A 22757-nucleotide genomic window follows, 5' to 3' on the forward strand; every position below is an offset into this window, starting at 1 on the left:
CTCTTCAGTTATTTTCTTAGTGATTGCTTTAGGGGTTGTAATATACACCTTGACTTACCAGAATCTACTTCAGATTTACACTAACTTAATTCCAGTGAGATATGGAGATGTTGTTCCTAGATAGCTCTATTCCCTCTTCCTTTTTTGTACTATAATTTTTATACATATTACATCTATATATGTTACAAACGTAACAATACATTATTATAATTAATTACTACTGTACGTGATTTTGTGTCTTTTAAAGAAGCTACGAGAAGAAAGGAGACCAAGTATATATTTATATGGTTTGTTACATTTACCATTTCTGCTTCTACCTTTTCCTGTCCTAAACTATTTCAGTAGGCTCTGTCTCTGCCAGAGTCTACCATCTTGAATTTTCCATGAAACTTGTCCAATCACCACATGTATGCCAGCCTCTAGTCTTCTATTCATTTCACTTACACTATGCTAATAACTTGGCATCATTTGCCTACCCCTAGTACGGCCCTTCCAAGCCTGGATATTGCCATTTTCATTGGAACATTTTATCTATAGCTGTACAACACTGATCTGCATTTTAATGGCAAGTTCTACTTATTTCTATCACTTTAAAAATGAGCGCTTTATATTTTACACCTGAAAATCTCCCATATGGTTATACATTCTGCTTGAGTGGTTAGAGCATTCTTTGGCAGATGCACAAGCCTCATATATGACTGTTTAGAAGAAAGGTTAAAATTAATGTGAAGAACTAAGATCCCTGTATTCCTTGGGAATTCTTGTCAATTTGTCTTAGTCAAATTAATAAAACTAGTGTGATATACTAGAAAAGAACAAATAACTCTTCTAGTGAAAATAAAAACACAATATCATAGAAATTATGGAAAATATATGTTTCCAATACTACATGTTTGAAATAGAAAGCAAGTCAATTTGCTAGAAATTAATTCACTAAAAGTTAATACTCTGGAAATCAATTCACAAAACAACAAAACACCCCGTGACCAATGAAACAATGACTAAAGACACTGAAAACATAATCTGTCCTAATTACTTATAATGACTTGTTTATATAATGACATTGAATCATCTCACCCCATATCTGATTATCCTTGGTATGTTTTATTAAGCAGAATATCCTATTTCAGCCTATTGTAATTAAAACTTGTTACAACATCATATTACCTTGTCACTAAACATTGCCTTTAAAGCTTCCAATTAGCATGGATAAAGTATATCTTAGGTTTTATTCAGAATCAGAAAAATAAATAATTTTATATACGTTGTACAATTATGAGAACATATTTGAGAGCCTGACCATAACACAGTCTTTGGGGATTGTGTCATGGGACTTGCTAAGAAAAATGTACTATACTTTTGGTACTTCTAAAAATGAGCCTTTTAGGATACAATCCAAAATATATTTATTTATAGTAACTCCAGGGTATCATAAGTGTCTATTTTTAAATTATAATTATTAATAATAATAAATTATGACAATATATACAATAATAAAAATGGACTCACTTCTGTGGGAAAGTAACCGATGTTATTATATGATAAATTAAGATATATCAATTGGAAAGCCAAAGATGTTAGGTCTGGACAATTCAGGAGAAAAAAGCCCTAAAAGAAAGTGACAAGAGATAAGAATTATTTACCATGCACAAAATATTTTATACTAGTGTTTAAAAAAATGAGCACATAATCTAAATGTGTGACCTAATAACAAGCCTATAATAATCTTCCATTCATTTATTTTAGTCTTTCATGATAATAATTTCTTAAATATGTAAAGAAAAAAATAGAAAAACTAAGTATTTACATCTGTAATAAATATAGTGTTACATGTGTGAAAGGCATTATTTCAGTTAATAACAAGCAAACATTTATTGACTGTCCACTACATGCTGAAATAAGTAATTAAATATATTTTATATTTAATTCTCTTTACCCCCTCTTTTTTTCATGTTTCTACTTCTATTTCTCTGTTATCTTTCTATTAATCTAACGTCTTCTTAAAATTTCTTGCTTAAATATGCCAATTTCTGATTGAGGAAAACATATGCTTTTGTTATGGACTAAATGTTCATGTTCCCCCAAAATTCATTTGTTGAAGCTCTAATCCCCAACATGATGGCATTTAGAAGTGAAGTCTTTGGGAAGTAATTTGGATTAGATGAGGTCTTAAGGATGGAGCCCTCACGATGGAATCAGTGTCCTTATAAGAACAGTGGACCAGAGATCTCTTTCTCTCCACATGTGAGGATACAGCAAAAAGTCAGCTGTGAAAAAGAGAGCGCTCACCAGGAACCAAATTGGCTGACACCTCAGTGTCAGACTTCCCAGCCACCAGAACTGTGAGAAGTAAATGTCCATTTTTAAAGCCACTCTATGGCATTTTGTCATAGCAGCCCAAATTGACCAAGACATGCTTAGTGCCCCCAGTGTCTTTAATATTCCAGGAAAGTTGGTACATTTGTTTCTTAAGTAGCATAGAATCAGTAGTGTTCAGCTGAATGAACCAAGGAACTCTAATGCTGAAGGATCAAACCTCAGCTTATAGTGAAGGGAGGCATTGCTACCAATGCATTGGGTTATGGCATGCACTGTATGAGAGAGATGAGGTTCATGGCTAAAGAATCTTAGAATTGACAGTACTGGTTTCAAGACTGACCTCTTATTAAAGTATCAATATTTGTAAATGTCTAGATGTTGGTAGAAATATACACCTATAGAAGAGTAGGTGTTCTTTCTTCCTGTCACTAAACTTTCATCTCTTCTCGACATAACTAGTAGTACACTAAATTATGTAGCAGGAAAGTGTCTGTCACAGTCTGTAATCATTCCACTAAGTGTGCTCAGATAACTAGTGCCTTTACATTTTCTTCTGCCTGGAAAACTCTTCCCCCATCTATTCCCATGAAGTATCTTCTCACTTCATTCACAGGTTGCTTATAGGCAGCTGTCTGCTCGTAAGTCATCACATCCTATCACAAATAGCAACCTCTCAAACCAGTGCCCCATTGATGGCTTTCTGTCCCCTCCACTTGCTTTATTTTTCTTCATAACTCTTATCACCAGAGGACAGACTATATATAAATGTATGTATGTATGATCTCATCCCACTAAAGTATAAGCTCCATGAAATAGGTTTTTTTTTTTCTGTTTTGCACACTGATACATAATGAGATACATAGTGTACCACTGGGTACATAGTGGGTTATTACTAAATATTGGCTGAATGAGTGACTATCCAGGACCTTCTTATTGCCTCATGGAATCCCAGGAACCTTCACTGTGGATATACTATGAGGTCTGACCAGCATAGGTATGCTGGATCTCTCTTTTACCATCCCATCATAAAACCTGTTTGCTGCAGTTACCATGATAAGGATGTGAAGAATTAAACAACACCAAGAAAGTGGAGGCTTTCTCGAGCTCTTGAATTGCTCTAGCAACATTTAAGCATTGATGCACTGAGTCTGTATTAAATTAATCAGTACATTTTTTGTGTGTAAATTCTATTCATTTTCCTTAATAAGTCCATGAGATAGATTAGAAGTTATTACTTTTAATTCTTTTATATCATCCCCACAGAGCTCAGGATTCTACTCTGGAGTCACATATTCTTTTAAAATAATATTGATGACTGTGTAAGTAGATGTTTCTCTTGACTAGCTCCATTTAACTCTTTAGAAGATATACTCTTCCTCGATTTAAAGCAGGAATCAGTGAGCTACAGTCTGCCACCTGTTTCTATAAATAAAGTTTTATTGGAACACAGCCACACTCTAAGTTTGGGTGTTGTGATATGGCTGTTCTTATACTACACAACAGAGTTGATTAGTTGTGACAGAGACCATGTAGACTTCAAAGTCTAAAATTTTACTTATCTGTCCCATTACAGAAAAACCTTGCCAACCTCTGATTTAAAGTAATTCACTTTGGGACTTCCCTGGTGGCACAGTGGCTAAGAATCCACCTGACAGTGCAGGGGACACAGGTTCAATCCCTGGACCGGGAAGATCCCACATGCCGCAGAGCAACTAAGCCCATGCACCACAACTACTGAGCCTACGCTCTAGAGCCCACGAGCCACAACTACTGAGCCCATGCACCACAACTACTGAAGCCCGTGAGCCTAGAGCCCGTGTTCCGAAACAAGAGAAGCCACCACAATGAGAAGCCCATGCACTGCAATGAAGAGTAGGCCCTGCTCGCCACAACTAGAGAAAGCCTGTGTGCAGCAGTGAAGACCCAACGCAGCCAAAAATAAATAAATTTATTTAAAAAGAAATAAATAAAGTAATTCACTTCAAAACCAGATAATCTGATTTTTTCACTTATACTAACGGGCAACAGCCTTGTTTCAAACCAGCCCTTCAACTAAAACCAAAAATGGAAACAAACACAACACAACAGAGACTTGGAGAATGACTAAAGTAGCTAGGTCTTAAGGAGCCAAAATTCCAGAAAGAAGGGAATCTCAGGGTGTTAAACACAGCACTCAACACTATTTTTCTCCAAAAGTCATTTGCCTAATCCAAAGCTGTGGTGGCGAACTATAGCCAGTCTCACAGGGCTAGGGAGACAAAAATTGGAATTCAGGGCTTCCCAAGGAGAAGGGACTTCAGACTTGATATGAGGTGGCTAAAAGGCTACAGCCTTAGGAAAGAAGTTTAACAGGAAATCTCTACCAAAATTAAAGTCCAGCATTAAACCAGCTGATTTTGATTAGATTAAGATGAACATCCCCTAGTCTCTTTGCCTGTCAGAAGCAACAATAAAAAAATTTTGGAAGAATATAACATTATCTATGGGCTCAAATTATTTCTACACAACATCTATCATGCAATCAAAAATAAAAAGACGTGCAAAAAGATACTTGGACAAAAATCAAGAGAAATGATAGACCATAGAAATAGGCCCATGGAAGGTCCATATTTTGGATACGTCAGATGTGTTAAACAAAAAAAAAAGTTAACTGTGATTAATAGCCTCGAAAAATCAAATTATAAGATAAAGAATTTAAAGTTCAAAGAAATTAGATTATAAAAGAAACCAACCAAAATTAAGGACTTGATAAAGGGTTTAACAGCAGATTTCACAAAGCTGAAAAGAGAATGAATGAACCAGAATTTAGGTAAGAAGAAAATGCTCAGAATAAAGCACAGAAAGTAAAAGGGATACAGGAAGAGAGTAAGGGATATATGGGACAAGATGAAAAGGCCTAAGATACATGTAGCTGGAGTCTGATAAGAAGACGACAAAAGGAATGAGACGGGAGCAATATCTGAAGAGATAGTAGGAGAGTTACACAGGCATCAAACAATGAGTTAGCAAGTGTTCTTCCTCCTCTGATTTCTGAAGGAGTTAGCCTAAACTGATATTATTTCCTTCTTCATTGTCTGATAGAATCACCAGTGAGGCTGTTTGTGCCTGGAGCTTTCTCTGTGTGAAGGCTCTTAATTAAAATTTCAATTAGGTTTTTACAGGTGCAAGACTTTTCTGATGTTCTAGTCCTTGTTGTGTCTGTTTCAGCAAGTTGTGTTTTTCAAAAAATTTTTCCATTTCATCACAGTTGTTGCATTTATTGGGAAAATGTTCTTATTATTTCATTATTTTCTATTTTAATGTCTGTAGGAAATGTGGTGATTTCCCCTTTTTAAATTTTGAATTTGGTATTTAGTGTTTCTTTTTTTCTTAATCCCATCATGGATTTAGCAATTTTATTAATTAATTAACAAAGGATATTGATCTGTAGTTTTCTTGTGGTGTCTTTATCTTCCCTTGATATCTGGGTTATACTGATAGCATAAAATGTGTTATATGTTGTTGATATTTTTACTTGTTAAAAAATGTATTTGGTCATCTGAATGACCAAAATATATTTCTCATATATAGTTGGACTTTATCCATGGTTCCTCGCTACCAGCTCCCAAAACCCTTGGAATTTCCTGAACAATAAGAGCAATGGGAGCATCTTTTGTCATAATACTTATTCTCTTATCTTCAGCTCCTGAAATTGCTTCAGAACCATAAAGGCGAAATGGGTGTCTTGTTATTCATAACAAACACCTTTCCACAACAACTGGATTTATGTTGGTGAGGTGACTTTTGAAAGGGGCTGGGTGTCAGAAGAACCAACCATGTGATTAGAAGGTTGGAACTTTCAGTCCCCTCACCTCTGAAGAGGGAAAGGGATTGAAGACTGAGCTCAATCAGCAGTGGCCAATGATTTAATCAATTATACTATTAATGAAACCTCCATAAAAACCAGAAGGACAGGATTTGGAGAGCTTCCAGGTCTGTGAACACGTGGAGATTTGGGGAGAGTAGCACCTGGAGAGGGTGTAGGGTCTCCACACCCTTTCCTCATACCATGTCCTATGTTTTTCTTCATATAACTGTTGATTCACATCCCTTAATATCCTTTGTAATAAACCAGTAATCAAGTAAGTAAATAGCTTTCCTGAGTTCTGTGAGCCACTCTAGCGAATTAATCAGGAGGGGTCGTGGGAATTTCTGATTTATAGCCAGTCAATCAGAACTATAGGTAACAACTTGTGATTGGCATCCTGAGTTGGAGGGGGTCCTTGGAACCTCCAGTCTGTAGCTGGTTGGTCAGAATCACAGGTAACCACCTGGGCTTGTGATCGGCGTCTGAAGTGTAGAGCAGTCTTATGGGACTGAGCACTTTACGTGTGGAATCTGATGTTATCTCTGGGTAGATAGTGTCAGAATTGAGTTGAATTGTAGGACACCCAGCTGGTGTCCAAGAACTGTTGGGTGATGTGGGATTCCCGCCCCCTCCACCAGCACAACAGTGGAATTGGGTGGTGTTCCTTCCTCTTTTATTTTCTGGAAGATTTAGAGAAGTATATATGTTCCTTTTTCTTTAAACGATTAGCAGAATTCACCCATAAAGCTATCTGGACCTGCACTGTTCTTTGTTGGGAGGTTTTGATAATTTATTCAATCTCTTTACTTTTTATAGGTCTGCTCAAATTTCTATTTGTTGTTGAGTCAGTTTTGGTAATTTATGTTTTACTAGAAAATGTTTCATTTCATCTAGGATATTTAATTTGCAGGCATGCAGTTGTTCATAGTATTCTCTTATAATCCTTTCTGCTTCTGTGAAGCCAGTAGAAATGTTTCCATTTTCATTTCTGATTTTATTTATTTGGATCTTCTCTCTATTTTTTCTTAGTCTAGCCAAAGGTCAACTTTGTCATTCTTTTCAAAGAACTAACTTTTGGTTTCATTGATTCTCTCTATTGCTTTTCTATCCTCTGTTTCATTTATCTCTGTTCTAATCTTTATTTCCTTCTTTCTGCTAATTTTGGGTGTAGTTTGCTCTTTTGTTCAAGTTCCTTAAAGTGCAAAGTTAGGTTACTTATTTGAGATCTTTCTTTTCCACATACCCCTTCCCCACACACATCCAGTACCTCTCCCGACATCAACATCTCACACACCAGTATATTTGTCACAATCAGTGGACTCACATTAGCACATCATTATCAACATAAATCTGTAAATTATGTTAGAGTTCAGACCTTTTGTTGTATATTCAATGGGTCTTGACAGATGTATAATGAAATGTGTATCCATTATGACAGTATCATACAGAATAATTTCACTGCCCTAAAAATCCCCTGTGTTCCTCCTATTCATCCTTCCCTCCCTCCCTCCAAAATCCCTTACAACCACTGATATATTTACTGTCACCATAGTTTTGCCTTTTCTGGAATTTTTGTTGTTGTTATTCCACGTTTACTACATTACTGCCTCCTTGGTGTTTAATTAATTTTTTGTAATCTGTCATGTTGATTCCTTTCTCATTCCCTTTTGTGTACATTTTTAAGATAGTTTCTTAGGAGTGGTTACCATGAAGATTACGATCAGCATCCTAAATTTAAAACATCTAGTTTGGATTGATACCAAGTTAACTTCAACAGCACACAAAAGTTTTGTTACTATACAACTCCATTACTCCCTCAACCACCACCACTTTATGTTGTTCCTTCAATACCATGGAGAATAACCTAAGTTAGGAAACCTAAAACAAAAATGACCGATAATACAACAGGAAGTTGCCATTGAGAAGACGTAGTATACCTTAAGATTAAGTGCATTTCTTCCATGAATTTGACAGGTTACTATGGCCATCTTGGTCATGGATGTTACTGTTCCATAGCGTGTTGCCACAACAGCCTTAAAACCTTCACAATGTACGATATGTGACACTGAGGTTTCGATTTTTCTAGATTTAATGCTACCTAAATAAACAAAACAAGACAGGAAACGTAAATGTGTCATCACTTAGAGTGAAAGTTAAAAGGTATTCATGTTATGATAACAGTAAGTCATCATAAATAGGTTACCTGGATGCCTCCTTTGGAAGAGATTCCCCATAACTTTCACCCACCCAACCTCATGCTGGAGATTCCCTATAACCTCCATCCACCCAACCTCAGTTGGTTCTGTTGGCCAAACATTTTAATATTAGATAGCAGACTAATATTAGATAGCAAACTTTTCTTCCCAAAAGAAAACCATAAGCTCATAGATTTCTACCTCAATAATTTAGATTCCATCAGTCTGAGTCTTGTGCTATATGTAAAAACATCTTATTTTATGATGAATTACATAAACAACTTCTTTCTTCACAAAATGAATAAAGGACATCATATAAGCATATATCAGATAGAGATCATATCCCAAGGAGAAATCTTGCTTTTTGCTTTAATATCGCATTGATGCGTGATTCAAATACCCTGTGTAACTAAGCTCTTCCCTCAGTTTAAAGACCTCACACAAGAAAGGGGTGGGGGGAAGCAGACAACTCAGGAGTAGCCAAACAGCGACCACCTACATTTACTTTATCACAACCCTTGTGGGTTTCCCCTTTTGTCAAAAATGGCATGTTCAAGCACACACCCAGGTGTGGCAGGAAAATATTTTGAAATATATTTTACACTTCCAGCCATTCTTGCTGTATTACTTGCTGCAACATATTTTATCTGAATAATTCTTATACCATTGCTTCAATGAGAAGAAACGAGGCATCCTAGACCAAAGAAAACAATGTTCAGTTGTTAATTTCTAAAATAGGCCTTTGTGCCCATTTCAGGTCAATCGATGTGAAAGTTAACCACAGAATGAAGAAAGATGTATGATGTGATATGGAGATTCCTTGTCTTTTGGGAGGGAATGGAGCAAGAGGAATGGAGAATGAGTTAAGAATTAAGTCTGTGGCCTGCTTCCTGCCCACCCACACTTACGGGCTAAGCTCAAGCAGTTGATTTTTGAGTGAAAAGGAGGGAGATGGAGGTGCAGAGGTGGTTAGAAATTCCCTGAAAGATCTCTGAAGGATCTCAGGATGCTTAAACTTCCCTGGGAACTTTTCAAAGAGGGAAACACCAGAGTGGAATAAACTCCCTAAGTCAGAAATGGTAACATGACTGGTTTAGGCCTATGATGTGGAGGAGACCCAGTGGTTAATTTATGTCACAGACAGGGATAGGGAACTGCTGGAAGGGTAGTGTGCTCAGAAAGTCTTATGGCTGCTGTAGTTAATGATACTACAGTGTATATTTGAAAGTTTCTGAGAGAGTGAAGCCTAAAATTTCTTGTAGCAAGAAAAAGTTGTCAGGTGATGGGTATTAACTGAATTTATTGTGGTAATCATTTCACCATACTGTATATTCATGTATCAAATCATTATATTGTATACCTTAACTTTATACAGAGTTGCATGTGAATTGTATCTCAATACAACTGGGGAAAAAAGAGAAAGTTTTATGTCTGGAGTGTTCTTCTGTGTATAATCTCCTACTAAACACATCTGTGAATCGTTAATTTGTTATATTACTTTTTCTGTTCTAAAATTTTATATGACTCTAATTTTTAAAAGCAGAAATTCCAGTTCTCTGATAAAATTCTTCAACTTTTTATTTTCTTCAACATAGTAATCATAGTTATTTTAACATCCTTGTTTGAAAACCCCAATACCTGATCCTATGGTTCTCTTTCTTTTGCCTCTTTCTACTGGTTCCCAGACCTTTTATCCTGTTTTTAGGATGCCTTGTGATTTTTAAGTTTAATGCTGGACATTGTGAATGAAAATTTTAAAGGGTCTGGATAATATTATCTGTCTCTAATAAGTGTTAGGTTTTCTTTGACTAGGCAGGAAGTACCACTTTGATTTATCAAGGATTGGTTTTGAGTTTTGTAGGGGATAACCTATTTTAGTTTTGTCCTTTCTCCTAGAGCATCATTCTTATTCCCAAGGCATAGGTCTTCTGGGTCTGCAACTGAAAGCCCAGTGTGTTTACCAAGGCCCCTTCATTTCAGCAGAGCTTGACCTCCAATAATTGCCTTCTGTGCAACTGTCAAAATCTAGGCGCACTTCCTTAGCATCTCAGCTGATGGTTTCTGCTGTGTTTCTTAGCGTATTGTCCTGTACATGCCCAGCTTAGAAATCAGCCAACACTCTTAAGGGAGTTTGTATGCAGGTATTTGAATTCCGTTCTCTCCTCTCTGATATATTACCCCTCTATCCCAGCTATCTTGTCAACTCTGACGTCTGACTGCTATCTCTTCAATCCAGTAAAACTATCACCTTCTTTCTACCTGTGCCCTGTTCGCCAACACCACAAATCCCCTCAAGAAAAAGCCAAGGTAAATGTACAGCTAATTCAGCTTATTTCAAAGATGGTAACCACTCAAGTCATGCTTGCAAGGGTTACTCTCCAGTAACCTCAGTGGTTATTTTATGTATTTGTGGGCAGCTTTAATAACTGATTTTGGTGGGAGGGATTGTCCAATACAAGCTACTCAATCTTGGCTAGAACCAAGTCATTAGGTTATTTAAAAATCTGAATCTGATCATTCTAATAGCTGGAACTCCTGTGGGTATGTTTCTACTGCTTACTGTTGCTGCTAGTTTTCATTCATTTTGTTTTTCTTTGTGTACCTGACAATTGTGAATTGTTTACTATACACTGTATTTGTGAAATCGTTTATAGAAATAGTGTGAGACGTAGGATGATGTAATCTTTCTCTAAAGATGATTTCTCATTTGTTTCTGCTACGTAACTAAGGTCAAAGCACTTAAAACAGTGCTGGCACATGGCAAGCAGTTAACTGTCATGATTGCATGTCTATCTTCTCCATCCAGATTAAGAATACTCCATCTTATATGTTCCCAACATCAGTACAAAGTTGGGTTTATAGTCAACACTCTAAAAATAGTTGCTGAGTAAATAGCTTAAGGAATGGAAAATGAGGTGGGACATATGTGTGAATCACACACATATACACAAACACACAAAATCACAAATACTTTTATGGAGAGATAATCATATATACAATTTTTAAAAGAATGATATAAACCTAGCATTTACCTTCACATACGTTCAGCATGCTTTGCTTTGGGACACTTTCTACACGTTCATGTTCTGTTACATGACTTTCTAGGAAAAAAATTTAAAATAGGATAATGTTTAAATTCGTGTGAAAATTCATGTTGAGGGTATTATGACTTCATTATAATTGTTCATCTTTTAATGAATTGAGGTTATCCATGGAAAAGTGCCCATGAAGGCATCCATGAGCACTGGCATTCTGCTTCTAGAGTTCATCTAGACCACCTTACAGACGACTGTTCATTCACACTCCTCCTTTATGTGAGCTTTTCTGATCCTTTGAACTGCTTTATCTGGTTCCCATCACCACCATCTGGGTGGAGTTCCCAGTTTGCCCTTGGCAGACCTGCAAGGTCAGGATTTCTGCTACTGCATTCTGCCCCATATATTAAATGTACAGGTGAAAAGGGATCCCACCATCCCATTCTGCAGACCCAAGGGGGAACCACCATATGCTTGGATGCCTTCTCTCCCTTTTGCTCTACTTGACCCCATTATTACAGACCATGTTCAGACTGGATTTACCTATCACAGACTGTCTTAGAGGTTTCCTTGGTAAAACTGGCGTCGGTGTGAAAATGGAACCTGGAAAATCTTTAATATTTAGTGTCACCGTACGACATTGTAAACGGTCAGACTGCTGACTTTCAGCTTTAACAGGTATAGTCCTCGGTACAGGGATTGGCACTGTTGCACTTAAACGTAACAGGGGCTGCTTAAAAGTATAGGTACTGCTCATTTGTAAAAACTGGTCAGAATGAACTTCCTTGAGTTTGGGAGTGGGCACTGAAGAAGGGGCACTTGGTAGTTTGGAGAACTCTGAGGAGAGAATCAGAATCTCTTTTAAAATGTTAGCATAAATATTTGTTATTTTTAATGGCTCTTCTGATTTTCTGGAACTTTCCATCTTGCTTGTTTCTTTCCCAAAAATTCGACTTGAAGCTGAACAACACTTGGGAAAAAATATGGAACCAGTAGCAGTCTCTGGAATGTGCCAATAGACATGCTTAGAAGATTTTGTGGTTGTTGAAATAGTAGTCACTCTTTTTTGTACATGATGATCAAGAAAGAGATTTTGAATATTAACAGGGGGTTGTGACTGATCTCTTGGAACATCAGGAAAACTAGTTTTATCTCTTTCAAATGAAGCGGTTTTATCTGGAATGAACCGTACACGTGGTAGCTTAGTTTCACCAGTCTTTCCTAAACCAGAAAAAAAAAAATAAGGCAGAATTAGATTATGTTTATCAAGGTGTCAGGGGCAGAACTATTAACGTCTCAGCATTCATAGCTTTTCTTTATCCACTCACCCTCTCTCACCTTATAAAAACGTTTCTGTATACACTCACTCAGCTATCAGGACTTCTGCTTACCTTACTGGGATAAAGTTTGCATGAACAATTGGAGAATCAGGACGGCTAAATTATACTAGATTTAGAAAGAGTAGGGGGCTACTCCTGGAAGAACAGAATGGATGAAGAAGAGTAGGACATAAAGGGAGATTTTTGAGCAGTTGCCACAGAAAACTCTGGCAATATGGAGAGGTAAAAATGACTCAGTGAAGTTTCGCTATTTATCATTATCACTTCCTCATTTGAAACTTCTTTGAGCAAAGATTTACATTTCTTTTCAAAGCCAGATATCAGACCAAGATGGCTTTGGAACATGATAACATGCTGATACTGGCTACAGGGTACCACAAGTTCACTCAGGTTACAACCAGAAGTATTCTTATCTCTCTTAGGTCCAGAAAATGCACTGTGCCTGCATTCTTAGGGACCTCACTATATGAAATCGTGCTTTCTCTTTCTTCTGTGACAGAATGTTAAATAACATTTTTGTCCATCATCTCAGTTGAGTACAATAAATGATGAGGACCTCAGCATTCTGATGAGAAGATAAGAGATTCATTAAGGCAAGATTTGCAAAGAGATGGCCAAAACAAGCCCAAGTCTCACCTGTTGTCTGTATATGAGAGATGGCTAGAGGTTGATCTACATTCGCAGAGAGGATTTCTTCTGAATTGAGCTATTGGCGTGCTATGTGTTTCTCCGATCTTCCCCTCCTTGTGGTGGGTAGAGGAGGATTTACCCCGACCTCAAACCAAGTGAGGGGGATTCTCAGAGAACCATCTACAGAGCACAGGAGTGTATGCCACAAGGAGAAGATAACATCTCATCATTCCCTGCCATGGTTCCCCCAACCCCCTTATACCTACAGAGTAACAGAAATGTATTGGCCCTCCCATTGCTGTGTCGCAACTTGTGTAAGGCAAGAGAATCCGTGAATCTACTTGACCTCTACCTTCTGGCATTTCAGGGGGGTACAGAGACTGATGACGGATTCTCACCTTCACTCTTAACTCCTTAACTCTTTCCCACTCCTAGCCACACCTATGAAGATACCAGAAACTATGAGTTGGGGAAGAGAAGTAAAAGAACAAGATGGACGCATTTATCATGCCCCTGTTTCCCTTGGCTTGTCTAAAAATTAGCAGACCTAGTCTGAGCTGGGAGAAAGGGCAAGGTTTAATTACATGCTAGATGAAAGTATTGATTTAGATTGGACTTAATATCTAAAAATGAGACAAGGCTAATAGATGAAAGTGACTAGAAAAGCCTCGGTAGAGAGATGTGTGCCGTGTGAGTTTAAAGAGCAGTAGTAGGAGAAGGATAATGTTTGCTTCCTGCTTATATGGAACTTATCAAAGCTAGCTCGTTCCATAAAATGGTTACACCACCGTGTTCAACTTTCCTTTCTCTCTCTCTCATATTAAAACAAAACATAACATGAGCAAAATCTAGGTGATGTTAGGTGTGGCAGTGACTTTTATTCTTAATGTATTTTTTTATTGGAGTATAGTTGCTTTACAATGTTGTGTTAGTTTCTGCTGTGCAGCAAAGTGAGTCAGTTATACATACACATCTATCCACTCCGTTTTTTTTAGATTATTTTCCCATATAGGTCATTACAGAGTATCGAATAGAGTTCCCTGTGCTATTCAGAATGACTTTTTAGAGATGACACCAAAACAACAATCCATGAAAGAAAACATGGTTAAGTTAGACTTCATTAAAATTAAAAACTTCTACTCTGTGAAAGACATTCTTAAAAGAATAAAAAGACAAGCCATGCACTGAGAGAAAATATTTGCAAAACACTCATCTGATAAAGGAATTGCATCCAAAATAAAGAGGTCTTCAACTCAACAATAAGAAAACAAGCCAATGAACATAGCTACTCCAGCTTTTTTTTCTTTTTTTTTTACATCTTTATTGGAGTATAATTGTTTTACAATGTTGTGTTAGTTTCTGCTGTATAACAAAGTGAATCAGCTATACATATACGTATATCGCCATATCCCCTCCCTCTTGTGTCTCCCTCCCACCCTCCCTATCCCACCCATCTAGGTCACAAAGCACCGAGCTGATCTCCCTGTGCTATGCAGCTGCTTCCCACTAGCTATCTATTTTACAGATTGCCAACAAACACATGAGAGGATGCTCATCGTCACTAATCATTAGAGAAATGCAAGTCAAAACCACAATGAGGTATCACCTCACACCAATCAGAATGGCCACCATCAAAAAATCTACAAACAATAAATGCTGGAGAGAGTGTGGAGAAAAGGGAACCCTCTTGCATTGTTGGTGGGAATGTAAATTGATACGGACACTATGGAGAACAGTATGGAGGTTCCTCAAAAAACTAAAAATAGAACTACCATGTGACCCAGCAATCCCACTACTGGGCATATACCCTGAGAAAGCCATAATTCAAAAAGAATCATGTACCACAACGTTCACTGTAGCACTATGTACAATAGCCAGGACATGGAAGCAACCTAAGTGTCCATCAACAGATGAATGGATAAAGAAGATGTGGCACATATGTACAATGGACCATTACTCAGCCATAAAAAGAAATGAAATTGAGTTATTTGTAGTGAGGTGGATGGACCTTGAGTCTGTCATATAGAGTGAAGAAGTCAGAAAAAGATATTACTGTATATTAACACATATATATGGAATCTAAAAACAAAAATGGTTCTGATGAACCTAAGGGCGGGACAGGAATAAAGACGCAGACATAGAGAATGGACTTGAGGACACTGTGGCAGGGGTGGAGGGCGGGGGATGGGAAGCGGGGACGAAGTGAGAGAGTAGCATTGACACATATACACTTCCAGCTTTCTTTTGATTAGTGTTAGTATGATGTATCTTTCTCTATCCCTTTACATTTCATCTATCTGTTTTTATATTTAAAGGAAGTTTCTTGCAGACAGTATATAATTAGCTCTTGTCTTTTATCTACTCTGACAGTTTCTATCATTTAAGTGGTACACTTAGACCATTCACGTTTTAACGAATTACTGACATCATTGGCTTAACATCTACCACATTTGTAAAGTTTTCTATTCATTGCAGTTGTTTTACTTCTTTGTCTTTTTGAAATCTTCCATTCTTATTCTGTCTTTTCTGGTTTTAGGTGAGAATTTTATGAGTCAGTTTCTCTCCTTCAATTTCATTCCTTTCTTAGCATATCAATTATACTTATAAAATTTTTTAAAAAGTGGTTGCCCTAGAGTTTGCAATATACATTTACAGCGAATCTAAGTCTACTTCCAATAAACACTACACCGCCTAATGGGTATGGCAAGTATCTTTTAACAGAATAGTCCCAATTCTTCTCTCCATTCCTTATAACACCGCCGTCATTCGTTCCATTTATCCTTGTGCTACAATCACCCAGTACATCGTTGCTATTCTTGCTTAGAATAGAGACTTAACCTATTAGATCAAGTGAGATCACGTATCCTTCTCTGACACTCTTTTTTTTTTTAGGTAGACCTGAGTTTCTTTTGTTGCTCACACGGTGTGGAATACTTTCTCTTACCAACCAATTTAAATCATTTTCCTTTGCCAAAGTCTACCTTAAACCTTATACAATCCATCCTTCTTGATTAACACAACCCATACTTACTGGTCTCATTACTTAATTAAACAAACATTTAACACCTCCCATGTGCCAGCTGTACACATAGTGCTGAGGGGACAATCACACAGCACAAACCTTACTACCATCAAAGATCTCATGATTTAATATAGAAACCAGGCAGGTAAACAGTTACACTAGAGAATAAGAGCTCAGTAAGGGGGTAGATAGGGGATACTCTGGAACCATAAAGGTAAGCACTCTGACTGGGTGCAGAGAGAAGAGGTGCTTAGGGAAATCTGCCCAATGAAGATATCTGTCTTCTCAATTTAGACTTCCCTATTTTTTAAATTTTTATTTATTTATTTATTTATTTTTGCGGTACGCGGGCCTCTCACTGTTGTGGCCTCTCCCGTTGCGGGGTACAAGCTCCGGAAGCGCAGGCTCAGCGGCCATGGCTCACGGGCCCAGCCGCTCCGTGGCATGTGGGATCTTCCCGGACCGGGGCACGAACCCGTGTCCCCTGCATCGGCAGGCGGACTCTCAACCACTGCGCCACCAGGGAAGCCCATAGACTTCCCTATTTTTTGATACATTTCCCCATCCCCATGATTTCTTTTCTTTTTCTTCTAGTACGTTAAAATTCCACTTTTCCAATAGACTCCTCTGCCATCAAAAACTACATGGGTCTCCTCTATAATTAAACATATTTCATTTCACTTTCACTAATTCCTCAAGTCTTAGTTCACACCCCATTCCTGCCCCAGGGTTTCTCACATTTATGAAGTACTACTGTCTGTACCATTAATTGGGCATAAATTCTATGCTCTTTGTATTATTATTTAAGGTACTTACTGTATGTGAATCTCATCTTTAGAGTTTAACTAAAGTTCTTGAAAGGTCCTGAAAGGCAGGGACCAGATCAATCGTGTCATTCATTCCCTACAGCGTTTAGCATTGTATGCAAACTGCAGGTATTTATTTCAGGTTTTTATTTCAGTGTTTGAATATTCATTTTTATAAATTGTATTTCAGTCATTTTAAGTATTCATTCATTTATTCGAGTATTTTGAACATCTACTATATGCAAAGCACTCTGCCCAGAACCTTTGGAGACACAGGATTACTAATAGTTAAGGTCGTTGAATCTCCATGTTGTCAAAAGCAGGAAAGCCCCCCCCCACAAAAAAATTATCCAGCCCCAAATAGCAAGAGTGAGAAACTCTGTACTAGAGGATAAACTTCAACCAAAAGATAAACGGAAAAACTACAACCAAAGAACTAGTAGTGAGCAGTATATCTACATAACTGTGGGTATTATTATTACAGAACAGATTGTAAATGCAGAAATGTAGACCATTATAGAAATGTAGAAATGATATAACAAAAGTTGGTAGGGAAAGTGAGAGAGGAAATTGGATGTAACATAGGTATGTTGATTGACACATCTTTAATAGCCATGGATCAAAAGGTAATGATTTAGCATTGTAAATTAAGTTAGACTAGGCACGTTTTAACAGTATAAATGCCGACACTAAAATAATATAATCAACTAAAATCAGGGGGTAGAGGAGACTGAAAAGGGGAAAGAAGAGGAAATATGCTAATTTTACCATTGCTTATAAGTAAGGAGTTAATAAATACCATATACAGAAATAGAGGATTAAGGGTATTATATAAAGTTATAATCATAAAAGTGGCTCATCTTTACTTCACAGCACTTATCACGGATAATTTTACATTTAGTTGTATATCATTGGATCCCACCAGAGGGTAACTAAGAAAGAGGAGTGGCAGACTTGGTTTTGCTCACTATTATATCTCCAGTTCTTAGCACTGTGCTTATAAGTACACTCTGTTCTCATGATTTGTGGCAGTTCTGTTCTGTAGTCTCAGTGAGCACTGAGTTATCCAACACTGAGCCATTACTTCTTGGGAAGATACGGGGTTAGGTTCCTCCAAGCCTCTGGTCTCAACATTATCAGCAGCCAATCAATACATAACCTTGTTTTATATGTGCTTCTATTTCAAGACACTTTATTTAATATAGATCGTTCATTCATTAACATTGAACTCTCAGCCAACAACGCTGTAACTCAGGCCTGAAGGTAGCTTCTCTAAGGCATATATTTTCTCCATAAGGCACATCACAGCCTTCTTGTACTATACTTAGGGGCTATGTTAGACTGTTAAATCACCAACAGAAAGTACAGAATTCAGAAAGCATGGCACTAACTAGACCAGGAAAAGGGCAGTTATTTGTAATATGAGAGCTAAAACAAGAAGGCACAGCCATATCTTTCTTTGACCTCAGCTGGGAACATGTGTGTTTTCAATGCCCTGCATGTGTCCGAGAATTATCATATATACCCGCCTCCTGCACAGTTTCACTATTATAAAAGGACTGAGAAAGAGCTCTATATACTGCTCCAAAGTGTTCTTCATGGTATATTTTGGAGCTAAAAAGACAAAATATAGTACAGTGTACTGATTCAGGAGTTACAAATAGATTCTAGCAGTTAGGTAAATTCACTCCTACAGAATCCACAAATGATGAGGATAAACTGTACTTGTAGAAATGAATTGGATGTTACCATCTTACAACAAACATTTGTAAGTTGCTGGTTATTAGTGAATGTCCTTATTGCGATTCTGAGCTGTGCAGGTTGAGAGACTTCTGTAAAAAATAAAGTTAAACATCTGAGTAATGCACATACCTGCACGGGCTTTCTTCTGACATAAAGACAGCTTAGGGAGATTTGGAGGTAAGGGTCTTCTAAGAAGTTGCGGATGGTTTTGCATTTTACTAATAAGCACTGTTTTTCACAGCTATTGAGAATTGAAAAGTTTTTGAATGTGTTTGAATTGTTGCTGAAAAATAATTCATTCGAATGCAGATTACATCCTAATGAAACTTGTTCTACACTAATACTATACCGGGTCCAAGCAGAATTCCTATAAAAGGAAAAGAGGGGAAGAAAATAATTTCTTAAAACTTCTAGAAAGAATCTAAATAAAATTTAGGTTTATAATTAATACAAAATTTAAAAATACATATACTGTTACCAATCAGGATCATTCTAAAATTTCACATGTTAGCAAAAAGTTCAGTCAGTGTTATTTCAGCTAGTAAATACTGATTTTCCAGAACAGTAGAACTGACACTCATTTTTTTCCTACCTCCAAAATATTATCAATTTATAAATTTGGAAAGAGTTTTTGGTCAAAAAGGTGAGGAAGTCCTTCCATGGCCTCTGAAGACCCACAATACCTAACTCTTCACAAATAAGTTGTTTCCTTTCTGTAATAATGACTTATTTTAAATTTCAACCACTACACTTGGGCCATAACTATTTAACCTCAAAAAAAAAATGGTCTTCAATATAATGAGATTTTCCAGGATCGCGGTCCCAATTAGTACTGTTTGAGAAATGACGCCAGAAGATAGAACCAAATATGTGTGCTTAGTCGCGACAATATGAAAGTGCCTGGGACATCACTATTCCGTTGACAGTCTAGGCGGGTACGCTCTGGAGCTGCACAAATGGGCCGCTTTATCCCCCCAGGATGACTTGCACACAAGCACTCAAGGTATGCTTCCTGGTAGTACGTCCCACTTGATGCCTGTAATTTTCCGTTCTTATTATTGGAAGAGATGCTTGGAAACGTTGGACTTGCACGCTCTCCTTTAGGGCAATCAGCTGCTTCTCAAAACAATCAGCTTTTCCTTTTTTTATCTCCTCTTCCTGGGAATTTAGGCAGGTTAAGGGCAAGTGAGGTCGCAGGTCTTCCCGCGGTATACGCTGTCCGGAAAGAAAGCACTCAGGCCACCCTCACCCAACCGCCAGGTGCGACCCGAGGCCAAGGAGACAGGCCCTAGCAACCGGAAGCCGATAAAAGCGTCCTGGCCGCTGGAATGCGCAGGCGCAGAGGGGAGGGCGGGGCCGGGCGCGGCCGGGCGGGGAGCGCACCCGCCTGCGGAGCACTGCGCAGCGGGTCCCGCCCCAGCGGGCGGCGCGCGCCGAGGCCATTCGCTTTGCCCAGCCGCTGTGCCGGGCTGCAGGAGAAGCCCGCTCCACGTGCACCTGCTGTACGGAACCCCGTGGTGACAATCGTTATTACTGTTTTTATTCTTAATGACAATGACCACTATTATGTATTTACTTTCCTCGCTTGCAAGGTGCTTAACTCGGGTGTCTAGGGTCCAGGCTGGCATTCTTTCATGCTGCACTTCTGCGCAGCCGGGTCCCGGGGCTGATTTTACAGGGCCCCCGAATAGCGAACATTCTGTTTTGTTTCTCTTCCTTTAATGCAACCTGTTTTGTCTTTCTGATCCTTTAAAGTGCCTGGATGAATAGGAAATGTGTAGGCATAGGGGCATTAAGGATCCAAGAAAGCTTTAAAAGAAACCCGTTTCTCACTGTCCTAGTTATTTGTTCTGACTATCGTGTTGTGACTTGTGTCCTGTGTCATGTTGTTGATGAACCTGTACGTGCAGTGATCGATACATCGTGTGTGTTTGCATGTATGCGCATGTGTTTCTCTGGAGATTTGATGGAAAAAGTGCGAGAGAGAAAACTCATTAGGTAGGTGTGTAAATCCCAGCTCAGAAAGTGAAGTAGATGGAGCTACCTTCCAGTCTTGTGTTTTGTTTTGTTTTGCTTTATTTTGTAAGTACAAGTGTAGGAACTTTAGTACAGTTGTTGGAAGATGAGACTTGTGTGTAAATCTTTGTAACTTTGGGGTCTTTCAAGATTTACTCCCTAACCAAGTCTTCCTTTTTCTCCTTAGGAGCAAGCATATATTTTTAAACAGTCAGTGAAAAAAGTGGAAAAGTAAAAAAGTATTTCATCAGACTCTGGGAAATATTCTGCACCTTGTTTTCCTTTGTATGTAGTTTCTTTTCCTTGTAAGATAACTATGTCCCAGTTAAGCTGCTACTCAACACTATGAATTTATTCCACTCTTAATCGACTGCATAGATTAATTAGCTTCTCAGAAAGCTAAGAAAGTTGACAATAGGCAGATCCGTTTGCTAGGTTTTGTCTCAAGTAATATTTGTTGTGCATATTTTGTAAGTGTGAAAAATGTTTATATTTTTAACCATGAAAAATATTTATGTTCCAATAGATAAATTGAGTCAGGTTCCTATCCTCTTAAAATTTGCTTGAACCGTGAGAACTACTGGGATTCAGTTTTACTGACCAATGCTTGGCCTTTAAAATTTGTACTTAGTATTGCATAGTCAAAATCAAAGCGATGCACTTATCAATAGTTTTTTTTTAAATGCTTTGTCACACATGGAATCAGGCATCAGGCTTCATTCCCTGCAGATTTGTTCTAGCAAATAGCAGGCAGAAACTAAGGCTGTTTAATATGTAACCTCCTTAGGTGTGAATGTTTTGTCTTCCACTACTTACTACTTCTGTTACTTAGCACCAAACATTTAGGTAAATGAGATCGTGATTATGAAAATTCAGTTCATGGCTTGGTGTGTTTCATATGCATATATCAGTTTTTCTAACACAGATTACGTGCTTCATCTATGGAAATGATGTACAAGTGCAGGCCGGATTTAGAAAGTACACATCACATTCAATTTGGATTCTTTTACTATTTTTATTTAATTTATTAATTTTTAAATTTTGGGGGGAAACATTGCTACCTCAATCTCCTTTTCTTTTTTAAAAATAATCATATCTCTTTAAATAATACAACTCCCTCTGATTTTAAGGGTCTCCTTCACCTGATGTACAGTACAGTCATCCTTTTTGTTTGTCGCATTAGCTGTGTGATGAAGCTTGTCAAACTGAACCGCAGCACTTTTAGCAGACTGTATTAAGGAGGCCACAGTAATGGTGAGCGCCAAGGTTGTATACATTCTGCGGTTTTTTTTGGTTTTTTTTAATGTTGCTAAAATGAGATAAAAGCCTTACGCACAAGCAACCCTATGCACCCTGCAGGTAATGCTATTTTCCTAGCGAATGGGGAGTACTTGGGGAATCTCAGATTTGCTATTGGTGAAAGGACACAGCTCTGTTGGAATGGTGTAGAAACTGTTGCTGGAAATCTTCTATATATAGAAAAACTATTTTCTATATACCGCTCTGTTTGTTTGTTTTCCTTTTAAACCGGATGGAGGTTTACAAAATAGTTTGGTCAGTGTAGATTTAATGTAGCATTCTACTTTCTGGAAATAACTGCAGTGATCTGTATTTTTGTGCTCATATTAGTTTTTTAGAAGTTCTTTTAAAAAAAACAGTTATTTTTGAGAGCACATTGAATAAACTGTTGAGTCCCCAGGGTAAACCAAGGCACAAAAAGCTTTTGAGAAAGAGGTATTTTCTTGATCTGAGTTTACCTGTTTTCTTATATATATACTGAGAAATGTCTTTACTCTTCACCAGT

At 37.7% G+C, this 22757-nt stretch overlaps 1 protein-coding gene across 1 annotated transcript in view; it reads right to left on the reverse strand.

Annotated features, from left to right (window-relative positions):
- The window catches only part of LRRC63 (leucine rich repeat containing 63), a 41286-nt gene extending 22099 nt beyond the window's left edge, over nt 1-19187 (reverse strand). Inside the window, exons 1-5 of the mRNA XM_019936419.3 lie at nt 19067-19187; nt 11940-12617; nt 11394-11462; nt 8104-8264; nt 1510-1608 (exon numbers count right to left, since the gene is read on the reverse strand). Coding sequence (XP_019791978.2) covers nt 1510-1608; nt 8104-8264; nt 11394-11462; nt 11940-12617; nt 19067-19151 — 1092 coding nt within the window. The 5' untranslated portion in view covers nt 19152-19187. The remainder of the gene's footprint in view (nt 1-1509; nt 1609-8103; nt 8265-11393; nt 11463-11939; nt 12618-19066) is intronic.
- Between the last annotated feature and the right edge of the window lie 3570 nt (nt 19188-22757).

The sequence above is a fragment of the Tursiops truncatus genome, chromosome 18 (genome assembly GCF_011762595.2).
Source record: "Tursiops truncatus isolate mTurTru1 chromosome 18, mTurTru1.mat.Y, whole genome shotgun sequence".
NCBI classification, from domain to species: domain Eukaryota; kingdom Metazoa; phylum Chordata; class Mammalia; order Artiodactyla; family Delphinidae; genus Tursiops; species Tursiops truncatus.